This window comes from Pseudophryne corroboree, chromosome 3, assembly GCF_028390025.1.
Source record: "Pseudophryne corroboree isolate aPseCor3 chromosome 3, aPseCor3.hap2, whole genome shotgun sequence".
Taxonomy (NCBI): domain Eukaryota; kingdom Metazoa; phylum Chordata; class Amphibia; order Anura; family Myobatrachidae; genus Pseudophryne; species Pseudophryne corroboree.
This window is the reverse complement of record NC_086446.1, coordinates 733,778,089-733,800,551: the sequence shown is the minus strand read 5'-3', so window position 1 is coordinate 733,800,551 and position 22,463 is coordinate 733,778,089. Positions and strand designations below refer to the sequence as shown.

The following is a 22,463-nucleotide window of genomic DNA, read 5'->3' as shown; positions in this document are numbered from 1 at the left end:
AAGAAGCGTGGGTTCCCCCGATAAGAAACTGGTAATTTCTATAAAGTTACTGATGGCGTACCCTTTCCCGGCAGAGGATAGGTCACGTTGGGAGATATCCCCTAGGGTGGATAAGGCGCTCACACGTTTGTCAAAAAAGGTGGCCGTGCCGTCTTAGGATACGGCCACTTTGAAGGAGCCTCCTGATAAAAAGCAGGAGGCTATCCTGAAGTCTGTATATACACACTCAGGTACTATACTGAGTCCTGCAATTGCCTCAGCATGGATAGTGCTGCTGCAGCGTGGTCTATTACCCTGTCAGGACAGGGATACTATTTGCTAACCATAGAGCATATTAAAGATGTCGTCTTATATATGAGGGATGCACAGAGGGATATTTGCCGGCTGGCATCCAGAATTAATGCAATGTCCATTCTGCCAGGGTATTAGGGACCCGGCAGTGGACAGGCGATGCTGACTTTAGAAGGCACATGAGGATTCTGCCTTATAAGGGTGAGGAATTGTTTGGGGATGGTCTCTGGGACCTCGTATCCACAGCAACAGCTGGGAAGGAAAAAAATTACCTCAAGTTTCCTCACAGCCTAAGAAAGCACCGTATTATAAGGTACAGTCCTTTCGGCTTCAGAAAAGCAAGCGGGTTAAAGGCGCTTCCTTTCTGCACAGAGACAAGGGAAGAGGGAAAAAGCTGCACCAGACAGCCAGTTCCCAGGATCAAAAATCTTCCCCCGCTTCCTCTGAGTCCACCGCATGACGCTGGGGCTCCACAGGTGGAGCCAGGTGCGGTGGGGGCGCGTCTCGGGAACTTCAGCGACCAGTGGGCTCGCTCACAGGTGGATCCCTGGGTTCTGCAAGTAGTATCACAGGGATACAAGCTGGAGTTTCGGGGCGACTCCCCCTCGCCGTTACCTCAAATCAGCCTTGCCTACTGCCCTCAAGGAAAGGTAGTACTGGCGGCAATTCACAAGCTGTACTTCCAGCAGGTGATAATCACGGTACCCCTCCTTCAACAAGGCCGGGGTTACTATTCCACAATGTTTGTGGTACCGAAACCAGACGGTTCGGTGAGACCCATTCTAAAATTGAAATCCTTGAACACTTATATACGAAGGTTCAAGTTCAAAATGGAATCGCTCAGGGCGGTGATTGCAAGCCTGGACGAAGGGGATTACATGGTATCATTGGACATCAAGGATGCTTACCTGCATGTCCCCATTTACCCTCCTCACCAGGAGTACCTCAAAATTGTGGTACAGGACTGTCATTACCAATTCCAGACGTTGCCGTTGGTCTGTCCCCGGCACCGAGGGTATTTACCAAGGTAATGGCCGAAATAATGATACTCCTTCGAGAAAAGGGAGTTATAATTATCCCGTACTTGGACGATCTCCTTATAAAGGCGAGGTCCAGGGAGCAGTTGTTCGTCGGAGTAGCACTATCTCGGGAAGTGCTACAACAGCATGGCTGGATTCTGAATAGTCCAAAGTCGCAGCTGGTTCCTACGACGCGTCTACTGTTCCTGGGTATGGTTCTGGACACAGAACAGGAAAAAGGGTTTCTCCCGGAGGAGAAGGCCAAGGAGTTGTCATCTCTAGTCAGAGACCTCCTAATACAAATACAGGTGTCGGTGCATCAATGCACGCGAGTCCTGGGAAAGATGGTAGCTTCTTACGAAAAAATTCCATTCGGTAGGTTCCATGCAAGGATCTTCCAGTGGGATCTGTTGGACAAGTGGTCAGATGCATCGGCTGATAACCCTGTCTCCAAGGGCCAGGGTGTCGCTGTTGTGGTGGCTGCAGAGTGCTCATCTTCTAGAGGGCCGTAGATTCGGCATACAGGACTGGGTCCTGGTGACCACAGATGCCAGCCTTCGAGGCTGGGGGGCAGTCACACAGGGAAGAAACTTCCAAGGACTATGGTCAAGTCAGGAGACTTCCCTACACATAAATATTCTGGGACTAAGGGCCATTCACAATGCCCTAAGTCAGGCTAGACCCCTGCTTCAACACCAGCCGGTGCTGATCCAGTCAGAAAACATCACGGCGGTCGCCCATGTAAACCAGCAGGGCGGCACAAGAAGCAGGATGGTGATGGCAGAAGCCACAAGGATTTTCCGATGGGCGGAAAATCATGTGTTAGCACTGTCAGCAGTGTTCATCCGCGGAGTGGACAACTGGGAAGCAGACTTTCTCAGCAGGCACGACTTCCACCCGGGAGAGTGGGGACTTCATCCAGAAGTCTTCAAAATGATTGTACACCATTGGGAAAGGCCACAGGTGGACATGATGGCGTCCCGCCTCAACATAAAGCTAAAAAGATATTGCGCCAGGTCAAGGGACCCTCAGGCGATAGCTGTGGACGCTCTGGTAACACCGTGGGTGTACCAGTCAGTGTATGTGTTCCTTCCTTTGCCCCTCTCATACCCAAGGTATTGAGAATACTAAGAAGGAGAGGAGTAAGAACTATACTCGTGGTTCCGGATTGGCCAAGAAGAGCTTGGTACCCAGAACTTCAAGAAATGATCTCAGAGGACCCATGGCCTCTGCCGCTCAGACAGGACCTGCTGCAGCAGGGGCCCTGCCTGTTCCAAGACTTACCACGGCTGTGTTTGACGGCATGGCGGTTGAACACCGGATCCTAAAGGAAAAAGGCATTCCGGAGGAAGTCATTCCTACGCTGATTAAGGCTAGGAAAGATGTGATCGCAAAATATTATCACCGCATATGGCAAAAATATGTTGCTTGGTGTGAGGCCAGGAAGGCCCCAACGGAGGAATTTCAACTGGGTCGATTTCTGCACTTCCTACAGTCAGGAGTGACTACGGGCCTAAAATTGGGTTACGTTAAGGTCCAGATTTCGGCTCTGTACATTTTCTTCCAAAAAGAACTGGCTTCACTGCCTGAAGTTCAGACTTTTGTTAAGGGAGTGCTGCATATTCAGCCCCCGTTTGTGCCTCTAGTGGCACCTTGGGATCTCAACGTGGTGTTGGATTTCCTGAAGTCGCATTGGGTTCAGCCACTTAAATCCGTAGAGCTAAAATACCTCACGTGGAAAGTGGTCATGCGGTTGGCCTTGGCGTCGTGTATCAGAATTGGCAGTTTTGTCATGCAAAAGCCCTTATCTGATTTTCATATGGATAGGGCGAAATTGAGGACTTGTTCCCAATTCCTTCCTAAGGTGGTATCAGCTTTTCATGTGAACCAACCTATTGTGGTGCCTGCGGCTACGTGGGACTTCCAAGTTACTGGACGTAGTCAGGACCCTGAAAATATATGTTTCCAGGACGGCTGGAGTCAGGAAAACTGACTCGCTATTTATCCTGTATGCACCCAACAAGCTGGGTGCTCCTGCTTCTAAGCAGACTATTGCTCGCTGGATCTGTAGCACGATTCAACTTGCACATTCTGCGGCTGGACTGCCGCACCCTAAATCTGTAAAAGCCCATTCCACGAGGAAAGTGGGCTCTTCTTGGGCGGCTGCCCGAGGGGTCTCGGCTTTACAACTTTGCCGAGCTGTTACTTGGTCGGGTTCACACATTTTTGCAAAAGTCTACAAGTTTGATACCCTGGCTGAGGAGGACCTTGAGTTTGCTCATTCGGTGCTGCAGAGTCATCCGCACTCTCCCGCCCGTTTGGGAGCTTTGGTATAATCCCCATGGTCCTTACGGAGTTCCCAGCATCCACTAGGACGTCAGAGAAAATAAGATTTTACTCACCGGTAAATCTATTTCTCGTAGTCCGTAGTGGATGCTGGGCGCCCGTCCCAAGTGCGGATTGTCTGCAATACTTGTATATAGTTATTGCCTAACTAAAGGGTTATTGTTATGAGCCATCTGCTAGTGAGGCTCAGATATATTTCATACTGTTAACTGGGTATAATATCACGAGTTATACGGTGTGATTGGTGTGGCTGGTATGAGTCTTACCCGGGATTCCAAATCCTTTCCTTATTGTGTCAGCTCTTCCGGGCACAGTATCCTAACTGAGGTCTGGAGGAGGGTCATAGAGGGAGGAGCCAGTGCACACCAGGTAGTCCTAAAGCTTTCTTTAGTTGTGCCCAGTCTCCTGCGGAGCCGCTATTCCCCATGGTCCTTACGGAGTTCCCAGCATCCACTACGGACTACGAGAAATAGATTTACCGGTGAGTAAAATCTTATTTTTTCAGCTGAACACAAAATATAAATTTGTTTTAACAATAGTTTCCTTAGTGTTGAGAGAGCCCCACATGACGCATTGTGCGGTTTTCCATATTAATATTTGTTGAGTATATAGATTAGGGAGTTAGTGAGGTGTGTAAAGGGAGGGGAGGCTTCTGCAGCAGCATCCTAACGATGCACATGGCTGCCCGAGGCAAAGTAATAGCCAAAGATAGCCCTTCAGATGTGCATCAACTGGGACTCCTTCCAACGGCGTGTTCTCCTCACAAGTCATCATGAAGGGCTGAGGAACAGACGGCATTAAAGCTAATACATTATTTTTGTATTATTCAAATAAAAATATGTTTTGGGAAAAATGTGCAGTCTGCTACCAGGCCATAATCCACTTTCTCAAGCTCATTAAGAGGCATTTCAGTATTGTAATGTATAATCAATGCTGTTTATTTTCTGTAGTTTTTGCCTTAAACGATGTGCATTGTTTAAGCTCTAAAACAGGCCCTATTATAACAATTTCACCTTCCCAGCCGTAGCCTGTTATGTAACTTTGTGACACCATGGAGAGATGTATCAAAACGTGGAGAGAGATAAAGTATCAGCCAATCCACTCCTACCTCATGTTACAGGCTGTTTTTAAAAAATGACAGGAGCTGATTGCTTGGTACTGTATTTATTTCAACTTTATCTCTCTCCAATGGGTCTGTTCATGAAACGGTGAAAAGAGTGGAGACGTGAGCCAGTGGAAAATTGCCCATGGCAACCAATCAGCTGTTCTGTATAATTTTATAGTATGCAAATTATAAATGTTACTTTAATGCTGATTGGTTGCCATGGGTAACTTTTCCACTGGATCACTTCTCCACACTTTTTACTGCTTCATAAATAGACCCTATAGTTTGATAAATTTGCTGCCATGTTAGTAGTAGTATAGGCTTTGCGTGTGCTGTGTCCCTGAATCACTGTATGGGGAAAAGCACTTCAGGCAAATTACCTGATACATACAGTAGTATTCAGTGTTCTACGGTATTGTCAATAAAGTTGTGTTGTTTCCTGCAGCTTCTACAGAGTGAATGAAGTTGTTCGGTTCCAGTACTCTAGGCCAATCAGAAAAGGAGAAAAAGATCCGGATAATGAATTTTCTGTAAGTTTTAGGATGTTGCTGTTAAAAATCCCCCTCAGACATTCATGATCAAAACAATTACATTTCTAGAGATATTTTGGTTGTTAGTGGTCGTATCTATAATGGGTGTAAGGTGTGTGCGGTGCACATGGGCCGCACACCATACACCCTGCCCCCATTTCTATAATACTCACCTGGTCTCTCCCGCCCCCCCCAGCGCTGCACAAGTCACTGCAAAAGTGTAATCCATGCCATTTTCCCAGAGTCTTGCGCATGCGCACTAGTTTCTGACACAGCATTAGGGTCTCCTAGTGACTCTATAAAAATGGCCTCATAATAAACTTTTTTTGTGCACCCCTAATTTAAATAAAGTGTTTATTTCAACAATAAATAATTGCTTTTTTAATCATTTTTATTTTTTAAGTGGCCTCATATTACTTTCAAATCACTTTTTTTTTTGCATTTTTTTATTTCATTTGTTTGTAATTAAATAAGATTAATGTGCTTTTCATCATTTTTGTTTAAAAAAAAATGCAGAAATCAGCCATTTGACATATTTTAATAGTGTCCAGTACTTTCCTTATACTCCGTAATAACCTTTAATGTGATTCTGCTGTGTTCCTGGTCTCCCAACTTTTTCATGCACACGTCACTTCCAAACCAACAAGATATAGCTATACATTGTATCGTTCTATCTCAGGGTACAAGATTAATTACTCAACAGGAACGTTTCCCCTTCATATACGCATTAAATCTGCTTCTGGTAAAACTAGATAAAATACCTAGAGGTATAAATCACCCATAGATACAGTCAACTCTACTAAGAAAATTTCTCCCAAGTCAACAATTTCATCAAATTGAATCTGTCCAGGTGGCAAATACAGATCATATCCTGGTTGGGTAGGATTGTGGTTTTTAAAATGAATATTTAGCTTTGGTTTTTATACTTATTCTAGACAAAACACGTTTTTACCCAGCTGCACACATGGTTTTTCTACTGTAGTTTGTCTAGTAGAGCAAGTTTCCCAAACCTGGGTCATGCTACTTCTAGTTATAAGCAACCACCAGCATTATTACCCGGTTTCCTTTCTAAGTAATCAATATCCTGGTTTGCAGTGAGTCGCTCCCATGACCTAGAACCATCCTCTTTTAATGTTTCATCTGTGAATTTGATTGTGTCCCAGGCATAGGGAGGCCTTGTGCTCACACAACCCTCTCCATCTTAGAACCACCTCCCCTTTTCTAAATTCCCTCCATCTCTCCTATCCCTGTTGTACTTTTTGCCCTGCTACAACAATGTCATTGGAACAGTTATAGATGTTTTTGGAAAATGGCAAATGGTCCTTCCTAAAGAAAAACAAAATGAGTTCCTTATAGAACCCTTAGAATATATTTATCTCAATTAGAAAACAGATCTGTGTAGACCACCAGAAGATCAAATAATGGTCTGCAATTAGGGAGAGTGTATCAGTCAACTATTTCAACTCCCTGTAAAATACCTATTACAGGTGGTGCCTGGTTCCGCTCAGACTCTGGAAGACCTTCGGCACAGCTTCCTCTCAAGGGGGTAAATTTACTAAGAATCGTATTTTCCCGTTTGAGGTCAAAGTTCAATCACGAATGACATCGAAAGTGTAAATATGCAACTTTTTGAATTGATTACGACTAATTTACTAAGCTGCCGTATTCTGCATTTTCGGGTTTTCCGATGTCGATGTCATTCGGTTTTTTTTGGCAGTGTTTTACGTGAGTGACTTGTAAAACACTGCCGACTTTAATACAATGAATCTCGGCCGGATCTGAGAGATCCGTGCTGGGCTTCATTGTGCACCTTGTAAAAAAAAAAAAAAAAAGTTTAAATGTAAAAAAAAAAATTGCGTGGAGTCCCCCCTCCTAAGGCAAACCAGCCTCGGGCTCTTTGAGCCGATCCTGGTTGCAGAAATATGTGGAAAAAATGGACAGGGGTTCCCCCATATTTAAGCAACCAGCATCGGGCTCTGCGCCTGGTCCTGGTTCCAAAAATACGGGGGACAAAAAGAGTAGGGGTCCCCCGTATTTTTGAAACCAGCACCGGGCTCCACTAGCTGGACAGATAATGCCACAGCCGGGGGTCACTTTTATACAGTGCCTTGCGGCCGTGGCATCAAATATCCAACTAGTCACCCCTGGCCGGGGTACCCTGTGGGAGTGGGGACCCCTTCAATCAAGGGGTCGTCCCCCCCAGCCACCCAAGGGCCAGGGGTGAAGCCTGAGGCTGTCCCCCCATCCAATGGGCTGCGGATGGGGGGCTGTTAGCCTTTGTTCAAAGTGAATGATATTGTTTTTAGTAGCAGTACTACAAGGCCCAGCAAGCCTCCCCCGCAAGCTGGTACTTGGAGAACCACAAGTACCAGCATGCGGCGGAAAAATGGGCCCGCTGGTACCTGTAGTAGTAGTGCTACTACTAAAAAAATACCCCAATAAAGACAACACACACACACCTTGAAAGTATAACTTTAATACATCCATCCACACCTCCATATACACATACTTACCTTATGTTCCCACGCAGGTCGGTCCTCTTCTCCAGTAGAATCCATGGTGTACCTGTAGAAAAAATTATACTCACATAATCCAGTGTGTTAGGCTCCTCGGTAAATCCTTTTGTAATCCACGTACTTGTAAAAATAAAAAAACGGATACCCGACCACGAACTGAAAGGGGACCCATGTTTTCACATGGGACCCCTTTCCCTGAATGCCAGAAACCCCCTCTGACTGATGTCTAAGTGGGTTTCTTCAGCCAATCAGGGAGCGCCACGTTGTGGCACCCTCCTGATCGGCTGTGTGCTCCTGTACTATCTGACAGGCGGCACACGGCAGTGTTACAATGTAGCGCCTATGCGCTCCATTGTAACCAATGGTGGGAACTTTCAGGTCAGCGGTTGACCGAAAGTGACCTCACCGCTGACCTGAAAGTTCCCACCATTGGTTACAATGGAGCGCATAGGCGCTACATTGTAACACTGCCGTGTGCCGCCTGTCATACAGTACAGGAGCACACAGCCGATCAGGAGGGTACCACAACGTGGCGCTCCCTGATTGGCTGAAGAAACCCACTTAGACATCAGTCAGAGGGGGTTTCTGGCATTCGGGGAAAGGGGTCCCATGTGAAAACATGGGTCCCCTTTCAGTTCGTGGTCGGGTATCCGTTTTTTTATTTTTACAAGTACGTGGATTACAAAAGGATTTACCGAGGAGCCTAACACACTGGATTATGTGAGTATAATTTTTTCTACAGGTACACCATGGATTCTACTGGAGAAGAGGACCGACCTGCGTGGGAACATAAGGTAAGTATGTGTATATGGAGGTGTGGATGGATGTATTAAAGTTATACTTTCAAGGTGTGTGTGTGTTGTCTTTATTGGGGTATTTTTTTAGTAGTAGTACTACAGGTACCAGCGGGCCCATTTTTCCGCCGCATGCTGGTACTTGTGGTTCTCCAAGTACCAGCTTGCGGGGGAGGCTTGCTGGGCCTTGTAGTACTGCTACTAAAACAATATCATTCACTTTGAACAAAGGCTATCAGCCCCCCATCCGCAGCCCATTGGATGGGGGGGACAGCCTCGGGCTTCACCCCTGGCCCTTGGGTGGCTGGGGGGGGGGGACCCCTTGATTGAAGGGGTCCCCACTCCCACAGGGTACCCCGGCCAGGGGTGACTAGTTGGATATTTGATGCCACGGCCGCAAGGCACTGTATAAAAGTGACCCCCGGCTGTGGCATTATCTGTCCAGCTAATGGAGCCCGGTGCTGGTTTCAAAAATACGGGGGACCCCTACGCTTTTTGTCCCCCGTATTTTTGGAACCAGGACCAGGCGCAGAGCCCGGTGCTGGTTGCTTAAATATGGGGGAACCCCTGTCAATTTTTTCCCCATATTTTTGCAACCAGGGCCGGCTCAAAGAGCCCGAGGCTGGTTTGGTTTAGGAGGGGGGACCCCACGCATTTTTTTTTTGTAAAATTATAACATTTCCCACCCCTTCCCACTGATAAACATGCACGGATCTCATGGATCCCTGCATGCAGGGCCGGTTCAAGGGCGCTCTGCGCCCCGGGCAGGAAGGGGGCGTGGCCTAATACAGGGGGCGTGGTCAGTTACGCCCCCTGTACATTGCTAGCGCCACTTGAATGCTGAGCGGTGCACGATGACGTCATCGCGCACCGCACAGCAAAAGGTCCTCTCCACGAAGGGAAACTAGACGCTATGCGTCTAGTTTCCCTTCGTGGAGAGGACCTTTGCTGTGCGGTGCGCGATGACGTCATCGCGCACCGCTCAGCAAAGTTACTCTCCACGAAGGGAAACTAGACGCATAGCGTCTAGTTCCCTTCACAGGAGGCGGACGGCAGCGGAGGCGGACGGGGGACACAGCGGGCAGCAGTGGCGGATCTTGCCACGGTGCGGCGCCCTCCGGAAGGCGGCGCCCCGGGCAAAAGTCCTGCTTGCCCGTGGCAAGATCCGCTACTGCCTGCATGCCTATACAAACACGGGATAAAAAAGCAGGTCTGGTTTTTTTTAGCACTTTTTCACGATTTGTATTTTAGCACGGCAGTGTTTGGCTATTGTCGGCAGTGTTTGTGTTTTGCACTTTTTAGTAAATGACCGATTTCTACCAAATTGCAGGCGTATTTGACCGATGGTGTATTGATTCGTGATTTTTTCCAAGGACTTCCAAAATATTACGAATGCCCTCATCACTGCCGTGATTTTTGCTTAGTAAATTACCGAGATGACACTTTGAAGAAAAAACGGCATCTCGGTCAAAATCGGGACCTTAGTAAATATACCCCAATGTTGGAGAGGTTGTGGAGAAACTGTTTGTTTTTTTGCTTCCACATGTGGTTGCATTGCCCCAGAATATCTGTACATTGGAAGAGCTGTTGTCCTCTTCGTCAACATCACCAAAATACACTTTAGTTCTTTCTTTTATGCCGGTGGCTTGAGGCACCAGACAAACACTTTGATAAACTATGATTGGTCTGTGTGGCCAGATGGGTCTAGTGCACAGGTTCTCAAACTCGGTCCTCAGGACCCCACACGGTGCATGTTTTGCAGGTCTCCTCACAAAATCACAAGTGACATAATTAACTCCACCTGTGGACCTTTTAAAATGTGTCAATGATTAATACACCTGTGCACCTGCTGGGTTACCTGCAAAACATGCACTGTGTGGGGTCCTGAGGACTGAGTTTGAGAATCACTGGTCTAGTGAAACAAAAAGTAAACACCCTAATGTCTATCGGTACAACACCGTGTTGACATTTTGCCATTTGACTATTGACCTAATGAGCATCGCTGGGCCTAATGTCTATTAGCTAACCATCAGAAAAGCCCAGGTCATCCCTTTCTACACCAAGTGTACAATAAAATCTGGCACCAAAGGAGAAAATTTTATTCAACGAAAACATTTGACAGAAGTCTGCATTTATGGCACTATCATAAGCCGACCCTCTTTATCTCTTTCCAAGGCTTGATACATGTGCCCAATCATTTTTAATCTTAAATGTAACATTACTATTCAGCTCCAGATATGTATCACTTGCGGTTTCATTTTCGGCTTACAAGTATTCGATCTTGTGTTGCCAGGAACTAACGTCCGTACCCCCTTTTTATTCCTCCCTCCTTCGTCACTTATCCTTTTCAATGTACTATATATACATAACATACATACTGTACTTGCCCGATATACTCACAGCTAACTTTGTTTAATGAATATTGTGTTTTTATACCAGTCATTTCAAATTGAATTGAAACTAAAAATAAAACTTAAAAAAATTGTAGTCTTATGATATATACACATTGCTTACTTGGATACCGCGCTACTATCATTATCACAGCTGGTGTTACGGAATTACCATGTTTTACAGATCGTAATTGAACATGTAGTTTTCCTGAAATGTTTCCGCATTTGTTGCAATCTAAAACAAATGATCACAAATATTGATGAAATTTAAAGAGCCGTTGCTGTCTGCATACAGCTGAGGCAGCCATTTTGCAGGTTAAATCAAACGAGAATGCAGCCTATCGATTTTTTTTTGGTGGGGAAACACTGTGTCATGGATATAGGGGGTCATTCTGACCTGATCGCACGCTGCCGTTCATTGTAGCCATCAGGTCAGAAGTGCGCCGGCGCTTGGCTGACAGCAGACGGCTGTTGTTGCCTAGCGATCGCCTCTGCCTGATTGACAGGCAGAAGCAGTCGTTGGGCGGGTGGGGGCGGCACGACGGCGTTTGGCAGCCGTTTTGTGGGCACGGTCTGGCCAATGCAGGCGTGGCCGGACCGTGCGGGGGGCGTGCTGCAGCGGTTGTGTGACGTCACATGCAGCAGCTGCGACCCGGGCAGCAACGCGTAGCTCCCGGCCAGCATGCAAAAGCTGCGCTAGCCGTGAGCTACTCCTGAAGTACAAAAGCATCGCCACTGTGCAATGCTTTTGTACTTCTACGACGGGGCAGGGACTGACATGCGAGGTTGGCTAGCCCTGCGCTGGGCGTCACCCCGCATGTCAGTGTGCCTGATCGTAGCTGCTACGATCAACTCTGAATCACCCCCATAGTCTATTCATTCTGATACTGGTATGGTCACTAATACAGGTCATAGAGTGCCTCGTTGTTGGCTGTTACTACAAGTAAAGTAATTTTCCACACATTCTGATGAATCGTCACCTGACAAAATGGCCGCCTCTTCTGTGTATACAGTGAGGTTGATCTCCTAATACCAGTATTCTAAAACCTATTTGTATTCTGAGAAATTATTTATGAATTTATATACCGATTTTTTTTTTGCATTTTTAGAATATGTGGATTGAGAGAACCACCTTTTCAATAGCGTACAAGCTTCCAGGCATCCTGAGATGGTTTGAAGTAAAATCTGCTAACATGGTGAGTGATTAGCGCGGCCCTGACGTTGGCTCACTGCTGAAACTATGTCATAACTGCAGCTAACAGTTTGCACTGCGCTACTCCATTTTTATCAGGTTACAACTCTTAAATTGTTAACATTCCAGTGACTCCATCTACGCCGAAATCTATAGTTTGGCAAGCACAACTCAATTTATTTTTGTCTATCTTATCAACGGTTCCGGTATGTAATATCAGCTGTCGGGATCCCAATGGTCAGGAGACAGACGCCAGAATCCCAACATCCAGAATGCCGGCGGCGGGCGAGCACAGCAAGACCCCTCGCGGGCTCACTTTGCTCGCAACACTATTATATTCCCCCTTGGGTGGTGGTGTGGACCACCACCCAAGTGGAAAATAGGGGCTCTGGTCAGGATTCCGACCAGAGTCATATTGCCAGCTGTCTGGAATCCGGCGTCGGACTCCTGACCGCCGAGATGCCGACAGCTGGTAAATTAAGTGCATCCCTTATCAACACCTTAGTTCTTTTCTGAAACTCATTTGAATATGGACATGGGGACATTAATTGGAAGACTATCAATTCACTAAAAACTTGATAACTCCCTGAGGCACGAGGCACTTCTTTAATGAAAAGGCTCATGCCTCAAGCGTCTTAAGTCAGAAAGTCTGTCATGGCCCAGCGGGCCTCGTGTCTCAAGTGAGGTCACCTAGTTGCCCCAAATACAATTTTTTTTAAAATCCGGATAGGTTTGAAGAATAACCAAAGTGTAAAAACATTTTGCTTCATGTTCAGATATTGTTGCTTAGCCACATGTACATACAATACTGTACTTTCTAACTCTTATGATGAATTCTATAGTACAGTATATGGAAAGAGTTATACAGTATATTGTAATTACAATGGTGATAATAAAATCAACTCAGCTGGGGTATGTTTAATAGAGAACAATGGGGCAAATGTATTAAGCCTGGAGAAGTGATAAAATGGAAGGTGATACTACACCAGACAATCAGCTCCTAACTGTCAAGTTACAGGCTGGGTTTGAAAAATGACAGGATCTGACTGGTGGGTGCGTCATCACTTTCCACTTTATCACTTCTCTAGGCTTAATACATCTGCCCCGTGTGCTTGAGCAGACTGGGTCCTTGCGCAGGGTGACTAGTATTATGTCACTGGAGCCGCTGTTTATCATATGAAGAAGAAACCTCAATATAGCAAACTGCATGTTTTCCCGGAAGCCCTGAAGCGGGCAAACGTTATCAGTGTGTTTTGCCGTCTTCGGCTGTAGCTATAGGTGATTGTCTTTGCTAGCCATCTTCGGCTATAGATACTGTGTAGGGGTAGCTAATTACTACATATTAGCCAGGGCCGGATTAAGGATTTTGAGGGAGCCAGGGCACTTCAGAAAGGGGTCCCTATGGTATGACGATAAGAAAGGCGATACACAGGGTGGGCAAAAAGCTATATTAGAATAAAACATGTTTTCCTTTGATGAGTATATTAAATTAATATATATGTTTTTAATTTTAAAAAATCCCCTATATTTTCCATTGAATCTGTTAGTGGATGCCTTAGTCTGGGATTCTAGTGAAGTGTGTATGAGTGACCCGGTGATGTTGGGCCATACGGGTGCAGAAAGGGACCTGGGATAGCTGCCAAAGCGTCTCTGCCAGCCGGTATAGTGGCGAATCACTTTGCTGCCCCAGTTGATTCTCTATCACTGCTATAAGCGCTAGTAGCGAATCTGTTCCACCGCTGCAGCTTCAGAAAGAGATCCCTCTTTCTGGTTACAGTAAACGTGCCGGAATTGTATGCTAGGATGGCATTAGTAAATAGCGTTAGCACTCCATCCGGTGGTATGCACCCTACGGTATGCTGCGTAGTCCCACACCAGGAAATGCTAATTGTGGGCTCTGCTGGCTAGGCTGTCTAGTAATTGCTGCAAGAGCTTACTATCTAATAAGGGAGTCGGAGACATACCCATAAGGCAGGTATAAAGTCTGGAAATGTAACTGATAGGGTCTGAGCTTATCTATGAATTCATTGGGTTCCTTTGGTGTCCTGTTTGTGTTCATAGATTGAAATAAGTCCACTGGAAAATGCCATCGAGACCATGCAGCTAACGAATGAGAAGATTAACGACATGGTGCAGCAACATATGAGTGACCCCAATATGCCGATAAACCCACTCTCCTTACTTCTGAACGGCATTGTGGACCCTGCAGTAATGGGGGGATTTGCAAATTACGAGAAGGTAAGGTGACGGTCCTGAAGGGGTTATTTCCTAGAATATGTTAAATTGCGACCCTGTGATTGTGTATTAATCCTCGTTACTGGAATATGTATCACTATCTAGGCTAATCGTGCTGTCTGCAATCGTTCTGTAAGAGTACAGTATTATTTAAAATGCAGGTCCATCAGCTCTCCAAATGCCCAGCGTTTCCTCCCTGTAATTGTGCACCCCCCCCCGAGATCTGTCACAGCAGAACATCAGAAGGATGGCTCCGTAACATTACAGATAGGACTGACAGACCTGTGCAGCCAGGTGATTAGAGCACTGTTACTGGCTGCTGTCCCGGTGTTGCAGTTGCTTTTCCTCCTTATGTGATAGACCATAGGTTCTCAAACTCGGTCCTCAGGACCCCACACAGCGCATGTTTTGCAGGTAACCCAGCAGGTGCACAGTTGTATTAATTATTCACTGACACATTTTAAAAGGTCCGCAGGTGGAGCTAATTATTTCACTTGTGCTTTTGTGAGGAGACCTGCAAAACATGCACTGTGTGGGGTCCTGAGGACCGAGTTTGAGAACCTGTGTGATAGACTAGTGTCTATGACAGTGGTAAGCAATGTGATGCACTTCAGGGAACACATCTCCAGCCCACTAACCCTTAAGAGGGCCTCACATTACACCGGATCTCAGTCGTAAATGAAAACAATACATTTAAATAAAAGAACGCTATATGTCCCCTGATTATAAGTCACAAAGCAACTTTCACGTGTACCCTCATTCAGTGCAGACCCCTCACTTACCCCTATTCACCCCTCAGACCTATGCCCGTATATCAAACATCCCTCTTGTACCTCCCACTTGCTCTAAACCACCTCATAAGCCAGGCCTGGCCAACCTGTGACTCTCCAGCTGTTGTAAATCTACAAATCCCATCATGCCTTGCCACAGTTTTGCTATTAGGGAATGTTAAAACTGTGGCAGGGCATGCTGGGATGTGTAGTTTCACAACATCTGGAGAGCCACAGGTTGGCCAGTCCTGTCATAGGCCTTCATACAGCACAGACTCCATATTGCCCTCAGGCTCCAACACAATGATCCGTTCCCCCACGCTCATTCAAGGTGCAGGTATCCCTCTTCCTCTGATCTCCAGGTCCAGATTAATAATGAGCCGGATGGGACTACAGCACCAGGCAAGGGCGTAGCTACCATAGGTGCAGACAGTGCAGCTGCTATAGGGCCCATGGTTGAGAGGGGCCCCTTTTATCTGTCAAAGTTACATATGTTATATACATATTTCATCATTCGGTGGTACATAGAGGCACTTACAAATATTTGCCTTGGAGCCTGCACTTCTGTGGAGAGGTGTCTCTCTAGAACAGTGATTTTCAACCTTTTTTTTTACTCGCGGCACACCGAACAATATTTTACAATTGCCAAGGCACACCATCAGTTCCCCACAGAAATAAACAAAAAACACACATTGGCCCTCATAGTAAAAAAAAAATCAACACATACATTGGCCAATGCAGAAAAAACAATCACATTGCTCCCCACATAAATCGTATTGCTCCCTACATGAATTATTCACATTGTTCCCCCCATAAATCCTTATTCTCCCCACATAAATCCTGTTGCTCCCCATAGGAGAAAAAAAATAACAAATATTAGCCCCTACCGGTCAGCTGTCGTCCTCCCTGTTCCTCAGTGGCGGGGATTGTTCATAATGGAGTGCTGCGAATACTGAGCAGCGGGCGGTCGGGCAGGTGTGGATGTGGGTGGGCAAGGAAAGCTGTGTATGCAGGCAGGAACTGGAAAATGTGTATGCAGGCGGGTTGGCTGGCTGGGTGGTGAGACGCGGTGGCCGTGACCTATGATATCACACCGCCGTGTCTTCAAGGCATACGTCACGGGCGGAGCACGACTGATCCTTTAAGAAGAGCCCGGCCAACAGTTCACTCTGAAGGTGCACGAAGCTGCTCTGGCTCCGCGACACACCTTGCAACTGGTTGCGGCACACTAGTGTGCCACGGCACACTGGTTGAAAAAGCCTGCTCTAGAAGCATTTGGTAAGGGCTCCTTCAGAATGTTGCTATGGTGCCCGCAAAGTTCTGGCTACGCCCCTGGCACCCGGCCTCCATATAATAATAGGCCCAACTTCCGTTTTATTATGTGCCTTATGAGCCACCGAGCTTCCCCTGTGGCCCTGCTTTTATTCAGTAAGAACAGGCGTCTCTGTGAGGTATAAGCCCTGTAGCCAATGGTCTATATAGCAGAGGAAAGCTCCAATGGACATACAGTACATCAGGAATGAGCTTGGGGACTGCAGTTAAAGGTCTTGGGAATCTGTGTCATAGGTATTTTGTTAGAGAAGAAGCCCAAGAGAACATGTAAAGTTTAAAGAGATTCTTTTTTAAACATTCTTTTAAAGACCTGATAGAGGTAGCAGTATATATAGATACGATGCTCCATTCTAATTTAATGGAGAGAGACTATTCTTTTATCCCCTTTCAGCTTCAGATATTGTTATGATTATCTTCATATAAATTCCTTTAAAAAAAAAAAATGTTGCGCCAAAACAAAAGAAAGTTGAACTTGTCTTATGACTGTTGCCTCGTGTTTTTGTACGATTGAGTGCAATATATTGAAGTCTGTTGTAGTCGATCTCCTTTCTAATTACTAGGCATTCTTTAATGAGAAATACATGCAGGAGCACCCAGAGGACCTGGAGAAGATCGATAAAGTAAAGGATCTGATTGCATGGCAGGTAAATCTGACCGCACTCGCCGGGTGCCGGGGTGAGCACCGAGTAGACAGCTCGTCCTCTCCGATGACAGATTGTGCGTATAAAAGTGAACGGGGTGGCAGATACCATTTCTGTGGCATTTATCTGCCCTACAGAAGTGAAGCCACATTTCACATTCCAGCGTGACATTTGATAATTTCATGTGTAATATAAATAGTTAAGCCTGTCTTTTTTTTATTTCATATATTCTTCTTTTTACGTCAAGGAAAGGACAAGGAGACACCTTCAGACGACATTTACCTTATTCTACTGACACTCCTACAATGTTTACAAATACATAGCTTTCTCATTCTGTGCTTCTCAGTCATGTATTTACATCATAAATAAGAATTATTTCTTTTTATTGCCTGGACACCAAGCAGCTGTGCCGTGCAGTTCTTATTGGATACAGCGGCACTCACAGTTCTGGTTGCTGCCGCACCTCAGAAAAGTAACAAAGACTAAAAAATGTCTAATGACATAAAGGCGTTGCAGAAAAGCACAGACGCAATTTAGAATGATAAATCACTTTTATTAGCGGATACAGCAATATGTTGTTCTAATCTCAATTATGTCTGTTATTGAAAGTCTCTTTGAGGCTCTGGAACAATGGCTTTTGTAGGGCAGGTATACAATGAATATATAATTTTCGGATCTTGTGTTTATGTCTCTAAAAGCTTTTGTAAGTCTTTTCAAAGGTGGTGTTGGAGTTTTTTTTCTACTGTAATCTGTAAGTAATTGGTAGCCATGGATACTGGTGAAATTATGTTTCTATTATTGATAAAGGACCGTAGGTTTAGGTTATTTGCAGTAAATATATAGGTGATGCAGCTAAAGAAAAACGAGGCCAGTAAATGATTAAATTGTACCTAAAATCTGCGTGTTCACGTTTTTAAAAGGAATTCTTTAACGCAATCGGAGTCTGTGTCGGGCCTTCTGCGCTAGTCCATTATTTGCAGCCACTGGACTTTAGTGACAATTAAATGTTCCGTTATTCCATTAGAAATATTTCACATGGCTGTAATGTCCCTGATTCATATTGTGTGCTGTATACCCTTGCACTATAGATCATTGTACTATAGTAGCACACATACAGTAGATCCTAATGTTGTCTCATGGACAGCACCCAGGGGACGTGAGTATCTGGATCCTTCATACGGGTTATTGGCAGGAAAGAGAGTGCAGTTCTGCTCTACACCTCTTTTAAATGGTAGAATAGTAAGGGTGAAGCACAATTAGTGTAATTATGTAATAATGACTTACAGATGTGTCCTCACACATCTTTGCTGAAAAGGGCAGCATGATGTGGATCGCTGCAACGCCACGCCATTGCAATCCTTTGTTCTACTAAAAATGTGCAGGTTCGCGCGCAAGCACACACTCACGAACGGCGCCGAGAAACCCGGACAAAACCGCAGGTAGCGGGAGAATACGTGCCCATAGACAGGGCAGATTCCCTAGTTCTCTGGATTAATTTGCAAACGCATCCAAGGCAAAAGTGTATAAGGGCACATCTGTACTATTTTGGCACTGTGTGTTTCACCTTATTGCAGCATCAGTGGCCTTAGTGGGGGGTGATTCTGCAATCTCCAATAGAACAAAAGTTTGCATTAGTTTTGACAGGAAATGTAACTTTTACATACATATTTGTCAGTGTCCCTAACCGATGACTGAATCAGATGCATTACAGTAATACGGCGTTCTCAGCTTAGAATTTTGTCTCTCACGAGTCTTCATGACCTCCCCTGTGTTCAATGTGTGTGATGAATATCATATTACCAAAGCCTTTATTCAGCCCCGAACCAATAATTAATTTACCACTTCTGAGCTACACGTTTTTCTTTGTGAATCATTCATTTGGTTTTGCTTGTAAATCATTTTATTTTCATGTTTTATGATGTGTAGGTTCCGTTTCTGGCTGAGGGAATACGCATTCACGGAGAAAAGGTCACTGAGGCATTGAGGCCTTTTCACGAACGAATGGAGGCTTGTTTCAAGCTGCTGAAAGAGAAAATAGAGAAACAATATGGCGTTAGAACTCTGGTGGGTACAAGACTTACGCCCATGGCGGTCCCATAAATGTGAACTTATGTAATGTTTAGATACTGCAGCTTTTTTATGGATCATTTCTGATTTTGCGTCAGGGAGGATTTTTGGAAAGGTCTCAAAATACTTCTGTAGTCAAAATGCAAGTCCCAGCATTCCCTGCTACAGTTTTGCTAACAGGGGATGCTAAAACTCTGGCAGAGAATGCTGGGATGTGTAGTTTCACAACAGTTGGAGATCCACAGGTTGGCTATGCCTGGGCTAGGACAACTTTTTCCTTTGTAATGCTAGGGAGAAGCATTTGTGCTATGTCTACAAGAGAGGTAGTGTCATTCTTTCCAGACGGATCCAGCCAGAAGAGGGATGCACGGTAGACCGCCCCAGTCATACCCTGCATGGTTTGAAGGTTGTACAGGTTTAGTACAATTAGTGAGTAAGGGCCTAATTCAGACTTGATTGTAGATCCCACATCTTCGATCAATAACTCTGACATGCGGGGGGACGCCCAGCACAGGGAAAGTACGCCCCACATACTTGATCCAGCCTTCCCCCTGCTCCCCCCCCCCCGCAGGAATGCGAAAACATCACACGGCGGTGATGCTTTCGCATCTGTTGGGTAGCCCTCTGCTACGCAGTTTAGCTGCGAAGGCAGACAGCTACCCTCCATGTTTAGGGTCGCAGCGGCTGCATGTGACGTCACGCAACCACCACGGCCCGGCCCGCAAACGGTCTGGACACACCTGCGTTGTCCGGACCGCACCCCCATATGCCGCCAACACGCCCCCTCCCGCCCCGCAACCGCCTCTGCCTGTCAAACGGGCAGAGGCAATTGCACAAGTGAGTTGCCGTCGCATCTCACTGTGTGTGCACGCGCAGTGCGGCTTCTGCGTGTGCGCACACTTCACCAGCCATCAGACTGCGAATGCTGCCGCAGCAGCGTTCCACTCTGAATTAGGCCCTGAATTCTGCTATAGATTAAATGCTGCTTTGTAGATGGCTCATCGGGTCACTGATATGCCAGGGACACACCTAAGCGATTTCACTCACATCCAACTGAATTTCTGGTGTGCACACTAGCGATTTATCAGTCTCGTCTCCCAAGTTTTTTAAATGAACTATGGGCAGAAACGTTGAGGGCAGATAATGGTAAATGCATACATACTAAAAAGTGTGCATTACTTTCGACAAATATCATGCAGCTTGTCGGATACAAACATCCGATGTGACTGGTTTTGGAACGATAATTGGCCCCGGGTGCTGCATGCACACTACACTGTGAGATTATCGGACTGAACAGCTGAAAATCTGATAGGACCCGATTATTGCATAGTGCAGTGGTTCCCAAACTGTGTGCCTAGGCACCCTGGGGTGCCTTGGATTGGTGGTCCAGGACAAATTTAAATTATTTATGACCAGTGTAATAGGCAAAACCAGTGCTGGTGGCTGCCAATCAGACAATGGCCCTCATTACGAGTTGATCGCTCGCTGCCGTTTTTGAGTCGCTCGAGTGTTCGTAGTGTGATTGACAGGAAGTGGGTGTTTCTGGGCGGCAACTCTGCGTTTTCAGGAAGTGTGCTAAAAAACGCAGGCGGCCAAGAAAAAACGCGGGAGTGTCTGGAGAAACGGGGGAGTGGCTGTTTGTGACGTCAAACCAGGAACTAAATGGACTGAGGTGATCGCGATCTAGGAGTAGGTCTGGAGCTACTCAGAAACTGCAGGAAAGAAATTTCAAGCAGTTCTGCTAATCTTTCGTTCGCAATTCTGCTAAGCTAAGATACACTCCCAGACGGCGGCGGCCTAGCGTTTGCAATGCTGCTAAAAGCAGCTAGCGAGCGATCAACTCGGAATGAGGGCCAATATGTGGACAAACAGAAGCAAATCCTGTCCCACACCACACAATTGAACCTAAGGATGACATATAAACACAATTTACTTCATTTAATATATATTTTAAATCTCTCAATAAAAAAGTTTTGGCATAGGGGTGCCGTGAAAACAATTCTGATACTGTAGAGCGCCGTGATTCAAAAAAGTTTGGGAACCATTGGCGTAGTGTGTACCTAGCTGTAGTGAGCTCTGTGAAGTGACCAATAGTACAGGTTTTCCCTGTTACCACCAGCCAATCACAAACACTTGGAACTGACTGCAGCAAGAGCAGTTCTGCTTAATCTCTGACCATAGTTTATATGGCGATTTTTCAGGGTTGGTGTTTTTTTCACATATGACTACAATGGAAAAAAAATAAAGATTCTACTTTGTGTTTAATAAAGTGGGGAACAAGTGGTTTGGGGACTGTTTTAGTTTATTTGAAAAATGTGCAAGTCTGTTTTATGTTTTAAAACTCTTTGGCATAATGGACCTCACATTAGGGGACACACTGGCCATTGTCTCATGATGTTTGGGGTGGCAACTGGCAATCTGAATTCTTCATCACCACAGCCCAGGAAGGGGGAGGAAGGGCTGTTGGGTTGTGCAGCCCACCTCTACGTAGAGGTACCAGGTCTGGCCTAGCAGGACTGGTCTTCGGGTCACTAGTTAGACGCTACACTCCTGCTCTGGCTGTGAATATTAGGCTGGCGAGAACTGGATCCAGTGGATAATTTGGGAAGGGCGCACACAGCACATTTTATCGTATATTTCTCTCTTCGTATCTGAGGTCTGACAGAGGTTACCGTACCTTGCAGTTTTCTGCTATCCGGCCTTGTGCAAGTCAATGGCCGTGTTCCGCTGTTCAGCATTCATTTCAGACTTGGAGTGATCATGTTCATTTGAGTATGCATGTGTGTCGTCTGCTTCGTCTGACATGCATAGTGCCTCTCTCAAAGCTGACGTATAGCAGGGAAAATCAGTGCTACATTTTGGGAAAGACATGACGCAATGTATGCCTCATTATTATTTGAGTTTGTTTTAAACAGCAGTACGCATGGCAACGGCGCCCAATGCTAGAGGACTATGGACCTAATTCAAGGTTGATTGCAAAATAACATTTTCTTCTAATGGGCAAAACCATGTGCACTGCAGGGGGGGCAGATATAACGTGTGCAGAGAGCGTTCGATTTGGGTGGGGTGTGTTCAAACTGAAATCTAAATTGCAGTGTAAAAATAAAGCAGCCAGTATTTACCCTGCACAGAACAAAATAACACACCCAAATCTAACTCTCTCTGCAAATGTTATATCTGCCCCACCTGCAGTACACATTGTTTTGCCCATTAGAGGAAAATGTTGTTTTGCAAT

The 22,463-nt window shown here is 45.8% G+C and overlaps 1 protein-coding gene and 1 long non-coding RNA gene across 3 annotated transcripts in view; one reads left to right on the top strand and one right to left on the bottom strand.

The window, feature by feature from the left end:
* Nucleotides 1-22,463, top strand: part of DOCK1 (dedicator of cytokinesis 1) — a 649,074-nt gene that overhangs the window by 599,533 nt on the left and 27,078 nt on the right. For both annotated transcript variants that reach the window (XM_063962225.1, XM_063962224.1), the window contains exons 43-47: nucleotides 5,207-5,291; nucleotides 12,101-12,187; nucleotides 14,245-14,421; nucleotides 17,081-17,164; nucleotides 19,088-19,225. In XM_063962225.1, coding sequence (XP_063818295.1) covers nucleotides 5,207-5,291; nucleotides 12,101-12,187; nucleotides 14,245-14,421; nucleotides 17,081-17,164; nucleotides 19,088-19,225 — 571 coding nt within the window. The remainder of the gene's footprint in view (nucleotides 1-5,206; nucleotides 5,292-12,100; nucleotides 12,188-14,244; nucleotides 14,422-17,080; nucleotides 17,165-19,087; nucleotides 19,226-22,463) is intronic.
* The window catches only part of LOC135056720 (uncharacterized), a 44,738-nt gene continuing 39,968 nt past the window's right edge, over nucleotides 17,694-22,463 (bottom strand). The window contains exon 4 of the long non-coding RNA XR_010244054.1: nucleotides 17,694-19,183. This is a non-coding gene — a long non-coding RNA (uncharacterized LOC135056720). The remainder of the gene's footprint in view (nucleotides 19,184-22,463) is intronic.